Source organism: Euleptes europaea, chromosome 12 (assembly GCF_029931775.1).
Source record: "Euleptes europaea isolate rEulEur1 chromosome 12, rEulEur1.hap1, whole genome shotgun sequence".
NCBI classification, from domain to species: domain Eukaryota; kingdom Metazoa; phylum Chordata; class Lepidosauria; order Squamata; family Sphaerodactylidae; genus Euleptes; species Euleptes europaea.
Genome location: NC_079323.1, coordinates 12,362,054 through 12,380,237, shown reverse-complemented (window position 1 = coordinate 12,380,237; position 18,184 = coordinate 12,362,054). Strand labels below are relative to the sequence as shown.

Below are 18,184 nucleotides of genomic sequence, written 5' to 3'. Positions count from 1 at the left end.
GTGCTAATCTCCGTGGCGGCCAACTGACCGGTGCCGATTTTTTATTCAGTTTGCATACCTGTTGTTTTCCTAACATTTTCTCTTTTATCTCTAATTTCATTTGTAACTGCCTTTCCAGAGGAGCAGCTTTCTCCGTGATAGTTGCTATAGTGATCTCCTTCTGATGAAGCTCTTCTGTCAGGTCAGAGATTTCTGTCCTCATTCTTTCCACCTCAGAGCGATGGGACTGCGCTTCCTGATAAAGACGGTCCCTTATCTGCAGCAAAGGAGGCCCAAAAAAGAGAGAGAACGGGAGGCAGTTTCAGATTGTATCATTTTTTCAGCCACCGCTGACTTTTGGAGCTCCCTGGTTCCAATATGCTGACCCTTCCAGCCGTATTAGTGATAGCAGAGAGATTTCAGAAAGGTCTTATGATTCAGAATAACCAGCTCTGCTACTTGGCTCAGCTTAGAATTTATACTTTAATCCATCTGTCTTCCCGGTTCGGTGCCACGAGGGAGTGGATTCGGGGAGTAAAAGATAGTTGAAGACACGTTGCCCAACAGCTTTCAACCAAACCGTCTGCCCACCTGTAATATTTTCTATTAAAATTAATAGGCTAAATAGTGATTGGAGGGGCTGGAAACCTATCTGCAGACTGTCACTGTTTCTGCATAGCTGTTTCCTTGCAGTCCACTTGTGAGTCACACGTCCATTTACTGTCTAATCGCAGTCAAGGAAAGACAGCCGATAAAACACAGGCCATTTGGGGTCACCCCGCCGACCAATTTGGGGCTTTGCTTTGATTAGGCTTGCATTTTCTGTCCGTCCGTCGCCTCGCTCTCCCTGCGTGTTTCCACGATTTCCGCTGTTTCCACGCGTCCAGAAAACGCGGACAAAACGCACTGAAATGCACGGGGAGAGCGAGGCGCCCTCTGACAGTCAGAAAATGCAAGCGTAATCAAACCAAAGCCCCAAAGCAGTCGGCGGGGTGGCCGCGAGGAAACAGCCGTGTGTTTTATCGGTCGCCTTTTCTTGACTGCAATGAGACAGTAAATGGACGCGGCTCACAGACCAGTTTTGGGGAGGTTTGCAAAACACCACTGTTGGTATTTTTTTAAAAATGAAATGTATTAAGACAGTGGTACGCATTCCATAGGTCACAACTGCCATCAACCGAAAAGAGCCACCTGTACTTCCATCCTTGGCATGAGACCTGTACCTCAGGGAGGCTTGAGGCTTATCCGTTCCTCCTGCAGCAGCTACTTCAAGGTGGGAACCACCTGCCAACCACAAGCCTGTCCTGGCATGGGCCTTGCCTTCTCTCCTGAAACATGGGGCAGGTGCCACATTGGGGAGCAGTGCTCAGAAGAGCCTCAGGCGGCATGTCGAATGGCAATATGAGGCTCCTGAATGGCTGAGAATCACTGAATTAAGATGCTGTCGGACCAGAAAAGAAATAGGACTAGTGGTGCCAACTGACAATGTCTTGTAAGATGCTATGACACCAGTGGGACTGTTTGGATATTAGGGTTGCCAACCTTCAGGTACTAGCTGAAGATCTCCTGCTATTACAACTGATCTCCAGCCAATGGAGAGCAATTCCCTTGGAGAAAATGGCCGCTTTGGAAATTGGACTCTATGGAATTGAAGTCCCTCCCCTGCCCTCCTCAGGCTCCACCTCAAAAACCTCCCACCGGTGGTGAAGAGGGACCTGGCAAACCTATTGGATATTGCTCCCCCCTTCCCCACGGATTCATCCTGGGAAAAGATTGAAAGTGAGCCCCATACAATCCTAAGTAGGCTTACACCCTTCTTAGTTCAATAAGTTTAAAAGAGTGCATGTATAGTGGATAAGGTGTCAGACTAGGACCAAGGAAACCCAGGTTCGAATCCCCACTTGCGCCATGGAAGTTTGCTGGTTGGCCTTGGCCCAGTCACACCTTCTCAGCCTCAACCCTAGGCAAGTATTTGGATGGGAGACCTCCAAGGAATACCAGGGTCGTGATGCGGAGGCAGGCAAGCCACCTCTGAATATCTCTTGCCTAGAAAACCCCACCAGGGTTGCCATGTGTCAGCTGTGACTTGACACAAATTTTTTTTGTTTGTTTAGGATTGAACGATTACGTTTGTTCCAGCCTGTGCATTCCCTCCTCTGTTCCTTCTACCCTCTTCTCTCATTTTTCTCACTGCCAGGAACAAAATAGGTTATCTTGCAGCTATTTGGATGTAGGGTTCCCATGACGTGAAAACTAATTCTGGATGTTCATCTCTTCCTGCGGTGATGAGGCCGGAGGAAAACGCAACGAGGCTTTCTCTCGATCCCTCCCCAGAAGAATCTGAAACTGAGGTATGTATGTGCTACAAATCTCCAAAGATTTCTGCCTTCCTAGTCCCATTACGTAGTTTATTAGATGTCTCTTCATCCTATTGATTGCACTGAGTGACTGAGCCTGTGTGAGAAAGGTGCGCTATAAATAACGTAATTTAAATAAATAAAACGAGGCTCGGGCAGTGCCTGATTCCTAAGGTACTGAAGAAAAGAGATGTGTGGAAAAAAAGATATCTACCATCTCTCTAAGTGGGGCCGTTATTTGGGCAACAAGAACAATCGGAAATAACTTTTGGGAGCCAGCTGAAGAGAAAATGTCCAAAAATAAAGATTTTAAAATTTTGCTACCAGAGTCATTTAACGGGCTGTTCTCTGGTACTAAACACAGTTGTGAAAGTTACTTTTCCTGGATTGTTCTCTCCTGGGAGTACAATGAAGATTGCGAGTTTCCAAAATCCTTTTTTGCCAATAACAAATTGGGAGATACCAACAAATTAATGGAGCATTTAGAACCGTATTACCCTTCTGGATGCTAACATGGAAAGCATGAATGGAACTACCCCCTCGCACTTTTCTACTGATTTTTTCAGAGCATTTTTATAACTACTCACAATTTATCCCCTTCACTGTCACTGAGACGATAGAAGGTAGTAAATACCAGTATTGAGATTTATTATGTTCATGCTTTGGGCGGTGGTGGGGGGTGGGGGAAGCAACCACACAACATTGTGTTTGACTACTGTAATGCGCTCTACATGGTTCTGCTCTTACTCAGAAACTCCAGTTGGTTGGAACGCTGCAGTCTGGTTACCATCAGGAGCTAGGTAGCGTATGCATATTACACCCATTCTGCACTTACTTCATTGGGTACCAATCAGTTTCTTTTTTTTTCTTTCTTTTTTTGCCATCAAGTCCCAGCTGACATATGACGACCCTTTAGGGTATTCTAGGCAAGAGACGTGGTTTGCCATTGCCTGCCTCTGCATCACACCCCTGGTAGTCCTCGGAGGTCTCCCATCCAAATACTTGCCACAGTCGGTAAGATTTATTAAATGTAGTCATTGACCAGCATAACAATAAAAAAAGCAATCACTATAGTACACAATCGTACACTAGTATAATTAGCGAGCTGTTTCACATTGCAACAACGACCTCTGTATTCTGGTAGCAATATAGCAAAACTTTGCCACTGGATGTGAGATGGTGGGATTCTTGTCTTCAAGCAGAAAATTCTTGAAGAAGGAGGAGGAGGAGGAGGAGGAGGGTTTTATATGCCAACTTTCACTACCACTTAAGGGAGACTCAAACCTGCTTACAATCACCTTCCCTTCCCCTCCCCACAAGAGACACCCTGTGAGGTAGGTGGGGCTCAGAGAGCTCTAACAGAGCTGTAACTTGCCCAAGGTCACCAGCTGGCTCTGTGTGTAGGAGTGGGGAAACCAACCTGGTCCACCAGATTAGCCTCTACAGCTCATGTGGAGGAGTGGGGAATCAAACCCAGTTTTCCAGATCAGAGTCCACTGCTCCAAACTACTGCTCATAACCACTACACCATGCTGACTGGAGTGGCTAGTGTATCCAGGGAACAAGGACAGCAGAGGCACAATTAGGTGATTTCTGAGATCCCTATAAAACACAGTTCAGTCAAATACGGGCAATTGACTAGATCGTGTTCGCACTGAAGGGGCATAGCTGTGCCTCCACAGGCCAGTGCTGGAATCTTCCGCTAAGCAGGGCTGATGGAAAGGCATTAAACCGAGCTCTAGGGGAAGACTAGCCACAGTCACGGCTGAGAGTGTGTGACTAGCCCAAGGTCACCCAGCAAGCTTCTATGTACCGGGCACAATTCAAGGTCCTGGTCCCACAACATACCTGCAGGAGTGCTTCTCCAGCTATGATGCACTGAGACAGCTTGGCTCAGCTAAGCAAAGCCTTTTAAAGGTGCCATCCTGTAAATGGGTAGGATTAGTAATTGCCCATACATGCGCATTCTCTTTTGGGACAGCTTGCCAGAGGGGGGCAGGAAGGCTCCCACATGTTTATCATTCTGTGCAAAACAGAAATGTTCAGAAGGGCATTTTTATAAAGGCTATCATATAATGGAATGGAGTAGGAAGGCGCCTTTATCAAGGAATAGTCTGTTGTGTTGTTTATTGCATTACCATCTTGCTTTAACCACATTCTCTTCTACCTCAGCAATCAATTTTCTGCGTTGTTTACGGTACAGTATGCCTTAGATTAGCTTTTGTTTGCATTTTTTTCTATTGCACTGTTTATTGGTTGTCTTATGCTGTCTAGTTACATTGGTTTTATATGTTACAATCTGTCTCAAGTCTCAGAAAGAAAGGCAGGCTGTAAATAAATGAAACAAACAATTCTGGTCCAGTCATCCTTTGCCAGGTTTCGGTACATTCTTTCCCAAACCCTCTTTTCTTGGATAATTTGGGAACGGCACAGCCCAAACATCTTATCACGCCACCTGGATAGGAAGTGGTGCATTCCCAAAAGCCTGTATCAGTGCCATTTTCTTTCTTTCAGCCCTTCTCATTTGCCAGCTTCTTGGCAGCACAACTGGAGGACTTCTGGAGGACTTTTTTAAAAATAAGGTAATTGCAGCTATAGCAATTGCTATAATGCTATAGCAATCCAGATTTTTTTTTTAAAGAAACCCTCAAAAAGCTTTCCAGGGGTACAACAGGGGGAAATGAAGGGTGACAGAGGAAAGATCACAGAAAACTCCTGCTTGGAAGCCGGTTGCAAATGTGCACCCTTCTGTGCCTTCGCAGCGGCAATGAATGCCAAAAGGAGAATCCTCGCCAAGTGGATGCAGCCTGTATTTTCATTACAATTTCATCACCCCAAACCAACAGCAGAAAAGCTTCTTTGGAAGACAGATTGTCTGATCGGACCTATCGATTCACTGCCACTGTCATTCTAGAGTGGGTCTTATTTTAGAGTTCGTTCTCCATTCACGTACAGCAGTTGCCAACGGGCCGGGCTGGCAGCTCCTACGAACGGCACTGTGCCCTAAAATTCATCCCAGAATCCTCTGCAACACGCAAGGGTTCCACAGCTGATGGGTTCCCCCAGGATAGGAAACCTGAGGACAAGTGATTCAGAGCAGCTGCAGTACCTGGCAGAAAAACGGCAAGAAGATATTCCAGGCACACAATCATCACACAGTGCTTTTCCCTAAACCTCTGGATGAGTAACTCCGACAAACTTCACAGCGGGCGTAGAGCCCGGGTCCTAATTTTGCTTTACTTGTGTTTTTGAAACCATTTTTGTAACATCAGTTTCTGAAACACCTCTAAGTGGGAATTACCTGGTTTAGCTCATTCTGTCGATTTTCACACTGTTGTTCCAAGACAAGCATCTCAACCTTTTTTGTCTCCAGTTCCTTGATGCACTGAGCATAAGCCGACTGAAGCCTTAAAAAAAAGAGAGAAAGAGGAAGGGAAGGAGATTGTAAGCTGGTTTGATTCTCCTTAAAAGGTAGAGAAAGTTGGCATATAAAAGCCAACTCTTCTTCTGCTTCGGCTTTTCTGTGATGTTTCCCAAAAAATCACAGCAAAGCAGGTTTGTGAAAGATGGCACCAGGAAAACCAGGAAGGTGCACTGAAGCACCACGATGCTGAGAGGAAACAGAAAGTGGGGGGAGGCCCCCACTTCCCAACAGCATCCAAGCCAAGGCAAACGCCCTGTGTGTAAATGACCTGAGTGTAAATTGGAAGGAAAGTCAGTATGAAATGATTTACTGTGACAACTGACACATTCTCGACTAAATAAATTATATAATAAGGTCAAGGATGTCTGTTGGTGCCGCAGAAAATCTCTCGCAGACTTTGTACATAAGTGGTGAATATGTACCAAGATCAGAGACTTCGGGGGTGGGTGGGGAGAATAACACTAATTATAGTGTTTTATATTGTGTTTGATCCATATGAGTGTTTGATCTTGTGCTTGATCCATATGAGTATTTCTAGGATTACTGGACACTTCAATAATCAAGAAAGGCCATAAAAGTATTCATTTTTTATTAACAGCAAAATGTTTTTTTATGCTTTCTAGGAGTGTTCTTCTACTCCACTTTCTATAGTGAAATGGCCTTGTATTCTAAAAACTGCGGAAATGATAAAAGTTACAGAGAAGGAAGCTCAGGATTACCTTCTAAGCGGGCTTACGTTTTAAACCTTTGTCACGAAGAGATACGGTAGTGCTATGAATACATTTGGTTCCTTCAGTGTGATATGGTACACAGTTATTTCAAAATGAAGCATTTGTTAAGCTAACATTTTGTATATTTGCACTAGCTGCAGATCTCCTGCTATTACATCTGATCTCCAACCGATAGAGATCAGTTCACCTGGAGAAAATAGCCACTTTGGCAATTGGGCTCTATGGCATTGAAGTCCCTCCCCTCCCCAAACCCTGCCCTTCTCAGGCTCTGCCCCCAAAATCTCCAGGTATTTCCCAACCCGGAGCTGACAACCCTAACCCAAGGAAAGGAAAATTTCAGTGAAATATGTGGGGCTTCAGCACCCAGTTAATTACTTTGATAGACCGACATACACATTCCTTTGGGCAGCGTTCTATGTCTAGAAGATGGTGAGAGCAAAGTAACTAGGTCACCCCACTCCCACAGTGCAGGCCTGGGTTTCCAATACATACTTCACTTGATCGTCTTCCTTATTTTTATAGTCTTCCATCTTGGCAACTTCTTTCCGCAACTGTTGGCATTCCAGCTCTACCATATTCAAGAGATCCTCCCGCAACCGCAGTTCATTTTTCACCTCTGTAAACCGGGCTTCGAAGTTCTGAACAAATCCAAACACGGCATTCAAAACTATTCATTCAAGCAGCAGTTCATGGCTTTCTCGTGTTAAAAACCCTATTATGCCACAGAAATGCAAGGCACGTCTTTTTTTTTACATGAAAAGGAGCTTTTAATTTGACTGTTCTTCACCTCTTTTGATAGCTTTCTTAAGGTTTTCATTTGCAAGCCTCTTTCCTCAGAAAGCTCTCTCTCTCAAAAAAAAACCCCACTCAGGTATGGAATTCTATGCACTGAAAGTCTTAGTAAAAAGGGACATTTCCAAGTAAACAGGAGAAAGCTGTTAGGTTCTTAATGCATACTATCCTATTTAATCATCACAGTTTTGCACAGACAATGATTTGTATTTAAACTTAGTTTTCCTCCATCAGAAGAGTAATTCAATCAGTGAAGGAGCCACTACACCCTTGGATTTTTTAAACTCTTTAATTATTACTTATTTCATTTGTTTACATCTAGGGTTGCCAATCTCCAGGTACTAACTGGAGATCTCCTGCTATTACAATCGATCTCCAGCCCATAGAGATCAGTTCCCCTGGAGAAAATGGCCGCTTTGGCCATTGGACTCTATGGCATTGAAGTCCCTCCCCTCCCCAACCCCCACCCTCTTCAGGCTCTGCCCCAAAAACCTCCCACCGATGGCGAAGAGGGACCTGGCAACTCTAGGCATGGCTGGTGTCAGGGCACTCCTGATGGCCCGCAGTCAAGTAGCCGTGGACCCACTTTGAGGCTACGGGTGCTCGTAACAGAATGATAAATCAGTTTACATCAGTAGGCTACATTCTGCCTCCCCAAAATACATTCAGTGTTCTTGAAATTATGCGTGACACACTTATGGTAGGTATGCCGATGCAAGTCTTCCATCTGATAGCAGCAAACTAACTGATATCAACAACTCGGCCATCCATCAACACGGAACAGAAAAAGTTGTAGATTTCACAGTCAGAAGTTCAGAAGTGTAGGAGGTATTGTCTCCATTTACTTGAGTACATTTCAAATGGAAATGCTGAGCTTTTAAGAGCCTGTGGAGTAGTCAGAGTGACTCAACTCCATCAATGATCCACCACAAGCAGCGAAAGCAGGTCTCTTGAGACAGATGGCATTTTTGGTGGGGACGTGTCTTTAAACTACAACAATCGCTGCAGGATCTGTCTTAAAACGTTTTCGTACGCTGCCCCTCTAGCTGAGGGGGGGGGGGAAAACACCAAATAAGCAGGCCGTGCATCCTTCATACAGCTCCATGGAGACACAATTCAGTCACTTCTGCTGCTGCTTTATAGTTAGGGCTGCCAACCTCCAGGAGGTGGCTGGAGATCTCACACCATTACAACTGATATCCAGGCAATGAGAGATCAGTTCCCCTGTGTTGTGTTCGGCCGCCAATGATGTGTCCCTCCCCATTAACATAGAGTCCAATGGAGTAAATGAGGACAAGGAGGCTGGTGTGAGCTTACGGCTTGCTTTATTGGCCAAGAAGTCATAACCGGGTGATCCAAGACACAGACAATGAGCTCTGCAAACCTGTCACACTGAGGGAGGGGCAATGCAAGAGGTTTTATAGTCATTTGACATTCCAATCAACATTCGATCCTTGTCACTGCAACGTCATTAGTTTCTACAGCGAGGGGGGAGCATTGCTACATTACCGAATAGAACTCTATTGTTCCCTTATGTGAGAGGAAAGATTCCAGCCTTTGGAATGTTTGTATATGCCTCCCTGCTTGATGCTAAAGAGAAGGGGGATTGGGGCCACTGACAAGCAGCTTCTTTGGGTATGTGTGTAGCTTGCGTGTCTGAATGAGGTTACTCAATCACAACACCTGGAGAAATTGGCCACTTTGGAGGGTGGACTCTATGGGATTATACCCCACTGAAGTCTTTCCCCTCACCAAACCCTGCCCTCCTCAGGCTCCACCCCCCAAAATCTCCTGGTGTTTCCCAACCCAAAGCTGGCAACCCTACTACACCCCCCCACAATGGACTTGTTAAGAACCACCTACGGGCCTCTTTAAGGGTTGATTTCCTAGAGTCAGAAAAGATCACATAAAGATGGCATGTCTTGGCTCAGCTGTTTAATTCTCCCCACACAGAAGCAGCAGGACAGATAGGGTTGCCATGTCGGGGATGGGAAATCCTATTTCCCCCCCCCCAAAAAAAAGCTTCAGCTTTTCTTCCTCCCTGTGTCCACCAGCAGCCACAGCTTCTCCCCCTCCCGCAGCCGCTGGCTTGTGTGTCTTTCCCCCTCCCCAGCCTCTAGCTCCATTTTCCTTCCTTGGCCTCCTGGCCGTCACTGTGGCCTAGGGTTGCCAGGTCCCTCTTGGCCACCGGCAGGAGGTTTTTGGGGCAGAGCCTGAGGAGCCCAATTGCGAAAGTGGCCATTTTCTCCAGGTGAACTGATCTCTATCGGCTGGAGATCAGTTGTAATAGAAGGAGAACTCTAGCTAGTACCTGGAGGTTGGCAACCCGAAGGTCAGAGCAGGCAGGCTCAAGGCCCAACCTTGAATTCATTCTTCTTGGATCCAGTCACAAGAGAGGAGACTGTATCTAAACAGCCCCTATGAGCAGGGCGGTTTAAACTGTTTTGCAAGTCAAAATCCTTCCCCACAATTCACTGTACCAAAACAGGAACGGAGTTATGTTTTTTCCCCTCAAGGGGTTTCCCTCGTTTCCTTGTTCCATAGAGGCTTGTGATCTATGTGCTTGCACAGAAGGAAGAAATAGGGGCCACAAATAAGGAAATGCTGGGGGGTTGGGCCCAGTTGCTCCTTCACCTTATACCACAGTGCTGCAAGGGTGAAGCTGTGTTCCTCCCAGCTAATTTTGCTTATTTTTGCCAGTGTGTATTGGAAAGAATGTTGCACTGGGATCTGGGAGATAGATTTTGATCCCCACGCTGCCTTGCAAGCTTGGAAGCAACCTTGGGCCAGTCACTCCCTCCCAGTCTAATGCCTTTTCCGTATTCTCTTTTCCCTCATCTGGTCCTGATTCTTCAGTGGGGTTTTTTAAAGTTCCGCACATGTTTTACTCCCTCTAGTGGTCCATTCGATATAGCAGAAGATTAAATCTAGCGTTATTTCCCTGCTGATTTAAGCAGCAGCTTTTTACTCTTGATAAAATCAGGTGTGATAACGAATTGACCACTAGAGGGAGCAAAACACGTGTGGGACTTTAACCCCCACCCCCCGACAAAACAGGAACTTGGAGGCAAGGAAAAAGCGAATGCGGGAAAGCCCTAAGTGATGGTTGTGAGGATAAAATGAGTGGGAGGGAATGGTGTTGTAAGCTGCTTTGAGTCCCTACTGGAGAGATAAGCAGGGTAGTAATATCTGAATAAATGAATGCCCTGGACCCCTTGGAATTCTGCTGCTTCAAGGTACAGGCTTCAATAGCACGTACTGGCTACTAAACAGGGCTGTCTCAGCTTCTGGTAGCTTTGGTAGAGTATTGCCAATGAGTGTGTGTTCTACTGTACACTGGGCAATATTTGAGATTTTAAGAGTCAGCATCTGGGGGCTAATATCAAAATAGCGTTTTCCTTCCTTATCCCCCTCCCCCCCCACCACAACAACCCCTAAGAAATGTATTTCCGTTCTTCCATTGACGCAAATTATGTTAGCCGCCTGAGCCTGGCTTTGCTGGGGGAGGACGGGGTAGAAATAAAATTCTGTTCTATAAAATCTTGTAGCAAACATTTATTGTTGCTGTTTATCATTTTTGTTTCTAAATGATTAATGAGTGCCTCCCCATGCTATGGGAGGGGAGTGCCTTGGCCTCTAAATGTCAAAAATAAAATACAGTTTTCAAAAGGTTATAAAATAGTAAGGGTGGGGACAGAAGGGGACTATGTTACCCGTTGCCAGTAAACTCAGACAGTAGTTAATAGACACATGGAACGTTTGTGTAGCACAAACACTGCAATTCATTGCAATGGGTTTGCTACCTGAGGCAGGGGGAAAAACACATTTTGCCAGGGACGTTGGGAAAATAAGAATCCATAAGTGCTTTCGTGAAGGAAGGTATCTGGATTCTCATCAAAGACTAACTTTCAGTGGTATTTATTGCACAAATAGTGTCTGGAAAGGCCCTTGGATTCTAAAATGAGGGACAGAGGTCCTGAGTCTCAGTAACAAACAGGGACATAATACCTTGACTTGTGATTCTTTGGAGGGAAAGAAAAAGGATTCTTCTGAATGGTTAGAACTGTCATAATGGCTGTTAGCTGGCTGCGCCACAAGGAACTGAGCAGGCAGAACAAGACATTACAGTGACACATGGGACTGCCTCTGAAATAGGGTTGCCAACCTCCAGCGGCGATCTCGGGCTAGTACAACTGATCTCCAACCGATAGAGATCAGTTCACCTAGAGTAAATGGCTGCTTCGACCATTGGACTCTATGGTATTGAAGTCCCTCCCCTTCCCAAACCCCGCCCTCCTCAGGCTCTGCCCCAAAAACCTCCCGTTGGTGGCAAAGAGGGACCTGGCAACCCTATTCTTGCCTCAGCCTCACCTACAATCTGTGCCAGATAATGTCTCAGGCAGCTGCTACTGCTTTTCCTTATGCTGCTCCTTCTATTGGAGCCGAGTGCAGAAAGCAGCTGATCAAAGTTGCTTTCACTACCTTTGACAGTGGTCTGTAGCAAACATTTCACATAGTTGCAGCAAATGCAGAAGAAAAGGAACAGATGGTACAGATCAGAGACACGGCAAGAATAACGAGGGTCAAAGAGGCAGCTTGGAAGAAAAAAAACACAGGCACAAACCAGGGATATCTGAGACAATAGTTTCAACATGATTATTTTCCTACATGATTATTTTCCTCTGCTGAAGAGGAATACGTACGAAAAGCCTTTTTATGTTGATATGCTAAGCCCACATGGCTCTACGGGGACGATCTGCAAGCAGAAGACTAGCTTCTTGCATGTACCTGCTCACAGATCTTCCTTGCAAAATCTGGATACATTTTTTGCATTTGAAAGTGATCACTTTCCTCGGATCGCTCCTCTGTGTGTGAGCTTCTGGAGCACGGGAAAGGAGGAACAGAATATTCCATTTTATTTTTTGCACTCTCATTTCTGTCTGCTGATCTGCTGTTTCTATATCTGTTCTGCTTTTGATATGTTGTGAGCCACCTCACAACCAAGGTTGCCAGCTCTGGGTTGAGAAATACCAGGAGATTTTTGGGGTGGGAGGGCATGGTTGGGGGAGGGGAGGAACGTCAGCAGGGTATAATGCCAAAGACTCCAGAGGGCAACTGATCTTGATCATCTGGAGATCACATGTAATAGTGGGAGATCTCCAGGTGCCACCTTGTAAGTGTAGATGACTGGGGAAGGCCCTGGCAAACCAGCCCATAAACAGTCTGCCTAGTAAACATCGGGATGTGACGTCACCCCATGGGTCAGAAATGACCTGGTGCTTGCACAGGGGGCTACCTTTACTTTTTACACCAACACCTCAAAGTAATTGCCGCTGCCACCCCGCCTTGCCTGTTAACACCCCCACCTCCCACTGACCAAAGCCCCTCTCTGGACCCCTGTGACGCCCATCATCCCCCTCAATATTCCTGAGCGCTGATGGACAGCTGGCAGCTGGTTGGCGGGACCTTTACCTGGCACTTCCATTGGTATATTTTTACTTCCTGCTGGAGCTTGAGGTTTTCCTGTTGCAGCCTGTTCCTGCTCACCGCTATTTCGCTCACAGTGGACTTCAGTTTCTCCATAAAGAACTCGTTTCTTTCAGTGGGTTCGGTGAAAATGTCCTGCTGAATGCCGAGGCGCTCCGCTTTGCAGTGGCTGCAGGGGCCGTCCTCATTCTGGGTTCGCTTTTGGCAATGCATCTGGTTTTGGCAATTCTGTGCTTGTTTCTGGAAGAGGAGAAAAAAGAAGAAAAGGAAGAAGAGTTGGTTTTTATATGATGATTTCTCTACCACTTAAGGGAGAATCAAACCGGCTTACAATCCCCTTCCCTTCCCCTCCCCACAACAGACACCCTGTGAGGTAGGTGGGGCTGAGAGAGCTGTGACTAGCCCAAGGTCACCCAGCTGGCTTCATGTGTAGGAGAGGGGAAACCAACCCGGATCATCAGATTAGCTTCTGCCGCTCACGTGGAGGAGTGGGGAATCAAACCCGGTTCTCCAGATCAGACTCCACTGCTCCAAACCACCACTCTTAACCACTACACCACGCTGGCTCTCAAAAAGCAGGCTGCGTGGAGTTAATTTATTTGAGCCGAAGTGGATCTTCTAGGCACCTGCGCAAACAAATGTCTCTGTGGATGTGGACGGTGGGGACGATATGAATCTAACAGTTTTTCCTGACTGCAGGGCTGGTGTCAGCGCACAGTGACGTGGTGCATCAGCCTGGGCCCAGGGGTTCCGTCAGGGCCTGCTGCCACCCACCCCCGCTCGCCCCCTCTGCCACCTACCACTGTGCCCTTCCCCTGCCTGTCAGCTTGTGCTCCACCCTCTGTGCTCCTGGCTGCTTGGGCTGCCCAGCGCCACCTGGGAAGAGCACACAGGTGGTGCAAGCAACGCTCCAAGCCACACACGACAAAGGGAGGTGTTTTTAGAGATGGGTCTTTTTGGGTACCACAATTTAAGAAAGATGTAGACAAGCTGGAACGTGTCCAGAGGAGGGAAACAAAGATGGTGAGGGGTCTGGAGACCAAGTCCTATGAGGAAAGGTGCTATGATAACTATATTCAAGTACTTGAAGGGCTGTCATGTACAGGATGGTGCCGAGTTGTTTTGTTGCCCCAGAAGGTCGGACCAGAACCAACGGGTTGAAATTAAATCAAGAGTTTCTGTCTAGACATTAGGAAGAATTTGCTAACAGTTCGAGTGGTTCCTCAGTGGAACAGGCTTCCTTGGGAGGTGGTGAGCTCTCCTCCCCTGGAGGTTTTTAAGCAGAGGCTAGATGGCCATCTGTCAGCAATGCTGATTCTATGACCTTAGGCATGTAGGGGGTCACTGAGGTGTGTGCGTGGGAAGTAGTTGTAAATTTCCTGCATTGTGCAGAGGGTTGGACTAGATGACCCTGCTGGCCCCCTTCCAACTCTATGATTCTACGATTCTGTTTTATGGTTTTATTGTTCAGGACCTCGGTCTAAGGACAGGGGGAAAGAAAGAAAGAAAGAAAGAAAGAAAGAAAGAAAGAAAGAAAGAAAGAAAGAAAGAAAGAAAGAAAGAAAGAAAGAAAGATCCCCAGCCACACACACTGCCCAGTGACACTGAGGACAGGCGTGCACGTGGCTGTGAGCATGGGTGGTAGGAAGGGTTATGTGTAGGCAAGGGTTAGGGTTAAGGTTAGGGATGCCCAAGCGTGTGTGTGTGGGGGTACATGAGTGAGGGCAGAAAGGGAGATGTGAGTGGGAGTCCTGGTGGTGGGCAGAGGAGGAGAGGCCGGACGAGGTGGACCACGGGCCTGATCCGCCTGGCCTCTTTTGTTGAAAGTTTACACTATGAGAAAGAAGAGGGCCAGCGCATCAGTGTGAAAGGAGGAGAGTAAAAACAAAACAGAGCAAAAGGATGGGCTTAAACAAATTACTGTCATTTCTAGACTCTGCGCAGATTATCATGGTGAGGGAGAAAATCCTCTACCTTAATCCAGACTATGAACAGGCCCCAAATTAGGAAGGAGAGCCAGCGTGGTGTAGTGGTTAAGAGCGGCGGACTCAAATCTGGAGAATCGGGTTTGATTCCCCACTCGTCCACCTGAAGCCTGTTGGGTGACCTTGGGCCAGTCACAGTTCTCTCAGAACTCTCTCGGCCCACGTGGAGGCAGGCAATGGCAAACCACCTCCCAACGTCTCTTGCCTTGAAAACCTTACAGGGTCGCCATAAGTCAACATAATATAAATGCAATAAAACAATAAAATAAGTACTTGTGCCCTCAGAATATACTACCTCCCTTCTTGCATCCCAGTTGCTCTCTCTTCTATTGATGCCTAATTTCTTGGGATGCTAAAATACATTTACGATCAAACAATGAGACAGTCCTAATCTAAATGTAACAACCTAATATGGCTAAATTAAATTTATACCACAATACAAGTGTAGCTATGTCCAAAAATAATGTTGGGTGCATCTATTACATTTATTTCATTGGATTATGTTCCGCTAATTCACCCAGAGTTCCTCAAAGGGCAGGAATGTACTGGTGATTAGCCGATTTAACACCCAGCAAAGCATACACACAAATGTTGTTACTATGGTAATTATGATTCTTTGCAAACCTTAGGCATCTGCATTCTCTACATCTCCTAAAAAGCCCGTTAAATGATGCAAAATATGAAAGAGTGAGTGACCCAAGACCATTATTCTCCTGCGATTCTTTAACTTTGAGCTTAAATTCAGCAAAATTCATCCTACTAGAAGAAGAGTTGGTTTTTATATGCCAACTTTCTCTACCACTTAAGGAAGAATGAAACCAGCTTACAATCACCTTCCTCCCCCCACCCCACAACTGACACCCTGTGAGGTAGGCGGAGCTGAGAGAGCTCTAAGAGAACGGTGACTAGCCCAAGGTCACCCAGCTGGCTTCACGTGGAGGAGTGGGGAAACCAACCCGGTTCACCAGATTAGCCTCAGCCGCTCAAGTACACCGCTCCAAACCACTGCTTTTAACCACTACATCACGCTGGCTTTCAGGAAGAAAAAGGGGTGGGAAGGCTAGTTAAACTCAGGTATGCGGAGTTACTCCAGTATAAGACCACTGAAATCAATCCGCTTAGATTGAAGTCGCCTAGCACTGGATTGCACTGATAATTACTGAAAGATAGTTTAGAGCAGCGCTTCTTAAACTTTTTCCGCTCGCGACCCCTTTTCGTCCGAGAAATGCTTACGCGACCCCGGTTATATAGGCATATAAAATAGGTATACAAATCACACATTTACTGTTACTAAATCATAAAAAAACCTTTTACTGTTGCCAAATTTTTCACAACCCCCACCCCCCCACATTCAATTACTAAACGATTATAAGATTTGAGTCCAGTAGCACATTAAAGACGAACAAGTTTTCTGGCATAGCTTTCGAGAGGCATAGCTCTCTTTGTGGGACCTTTGACTTTCAAAAGCTTATACCCTGGAAATCTTGTTCGTCTTTAAGGTGCTACTGGGCTCAAATCTTGCTCTTCTACCGCAGTCCGACACGGCTACCCACCTGAAACGAAACAAGTGTGTACCGTCTGGACTTTCTTCAGGTATTCTCCCTCGATGCCCTGATCACCATTAATTGTACAGCAATTGTCCCAGCGTTTCCTAAACTTCTGAAAGGTGAGCTTTCAACTTTTGTAGTGATGCAGTGGTTAAGAGTGGTGGTTTGGAGCGGTAGACTCCGATCTGGGGAACCAGGTTTGATTCCCCACTCCTCCACATGAGGGCAGACGCTAATCTGGTGAGCCGGGTTGGTTTCCCCACTCCTCCACATTAAGCCTGCTGGGTGACCTTGGGCTAGTCACAGCTCTCTCAGAACTCTCTCAGCCCCACCTACCTCACAAAGTGTCTGTCGTGGGGAGGGAAAGGGAAGGTGATTGTAAGCCGGTTTGATTCTTCCTAAGTGATAAAGTTGGCATATAAAAACCAACTCTTCTTCTTTTTTGTTGAATTAAAATTAGAGGCAGGTTTTTCATCAGAACGGGTGGAACTTTAAAACGGTACCTGCCCTCAGAGAAGCCACCTCCCGTGTCTCTATGCAAGTCACTGTTCTGGAGGTGCTGCCTCTGAAAGCAGGCAATTTTCTTGACCTGGATGGCCCAGGCTAGCCGGATCTCATCAGATCTCAAAATCTAAGCAGGGTCAGCCTGGTTAGTACTTGGATGGGAGACCATCAAGGAAGTCCACAGTTACTTCGCACAGAGGCAGGCAATGGCAAACCATCTCTTGCCCTGAAAACCCCATGAAGCCGCCTTAAGTCAGCTGTGACTTGATGGCAAAAAAAATAAATCGCTATATCCCTGTGACTGAACAATCCAAACAACTGAATAAATGAGTGATTTTGACTTAAATGGTGGCCCAGATCTCATGATTCATTCAGCTCTCATTTCTTTTTGAAAACAGAAAAGAACAGTTACCTGAAACAGACTGCATTTCTCAGTCAACAATTTTCCCTGAGCATCTAAAGAAACTAGACGGTTTTGATACAGTGTTTCTTGTTTATCCCATTCTTTTGATTTAGCTTTAAATTCCTAAAATAAGGGGGAAGAGCAACGAAATGAATCTCGATACATATCATCTACGTTCTCATCATACGTTCTGTGAAGGAGAAGTAGTAGTAAAAATTTCAAGTAGAACACCCTTTTTGTTACTTAACAAAACACATTTATTACTCGCAATGAGAGGTAATTCTAATCAGTATATCCCATAAAATTCAGGCGGCGCATTGAGACATCACATAAAATGGTGGTGATGGAAAAATGTGTGGTCATCCAAAATTGGGTTGCTGCCAGGTTTATGTGCATGTCTTTTCCTCTCCCTTCCTGTGAGAAGAATCACAGCTCAACACTAATTCTGATTACCCGGGACACAGGAATACAGACAAGCAAGTTAACCACCATTACTTTCCCCTCTACTAACTGGGATTCTAAACAGGGATTAAACCCTGGGTTTCAGATGCTGTACATTGTGGAGAAAATGAATTCTGGTTAATGTACGCATCTGCATTTGTATGTCACAAGTGAAGGGCGGGATATAAATAAAAGTTGTTGTTGTTATGTGTGGTGTTGTGGTTTGGAGCGGTGGACTCTGATCCGGAGAACCGAGTTTGCTTTCCCCACTCCTCCAGATGAGCGGGGGAGGCTAATCTGGTGAACTGGATTTGTTTCCCCACTCCTACACATGAAGCCAGCTGGGTGACCTTGGGTTAGTCACAGCTCTCTCAGCCCCACCTACCTCACAGGGTGTCTGTTGTGGGGAGGGGAAGGTGATTGTAAACCGATTTGATTCTTCCTTAAGTGGTAGACAAAGTCAGCGTATAAAAACCAACTCTTCTTCTTATTATTATTATAATAAGTGTGATTCTTGGTGTGAGAAAGGAGAAT

At 46.0% G+C, this 18,184-nt stretch overlaps 1 protein-coding gene across 1 annotated transcript in view; it reads right to left on the bottom strand.

Moving 5' to 3' along the window:
• DEUP1 (deuterosome assembly protein 1) overlaps nucleotides 1-18,184 on the bottom strand; it is a 53,222-nt gene that overhangs the window by 18,131 nt on the left and 16,907 nt on the right. Inside the window, 5 exon segments of the mRNA XM_056858662.1 lie at nucleotides 59-256; nucleotides 5,638-5,743; nucleotides 6,984-7,129; nucleotides 12,756-13,010; nucleotides 17,219-17,332. Of these exon segments, the coding sequence (XP_056714640.1) occupies nucleotides 59-256; nucleotides 5,638-5,743; nucleotides 6,984-7,129; nucleotides 12,756-13,010; nucleotides 17,219-17,332 (819 nt within the window).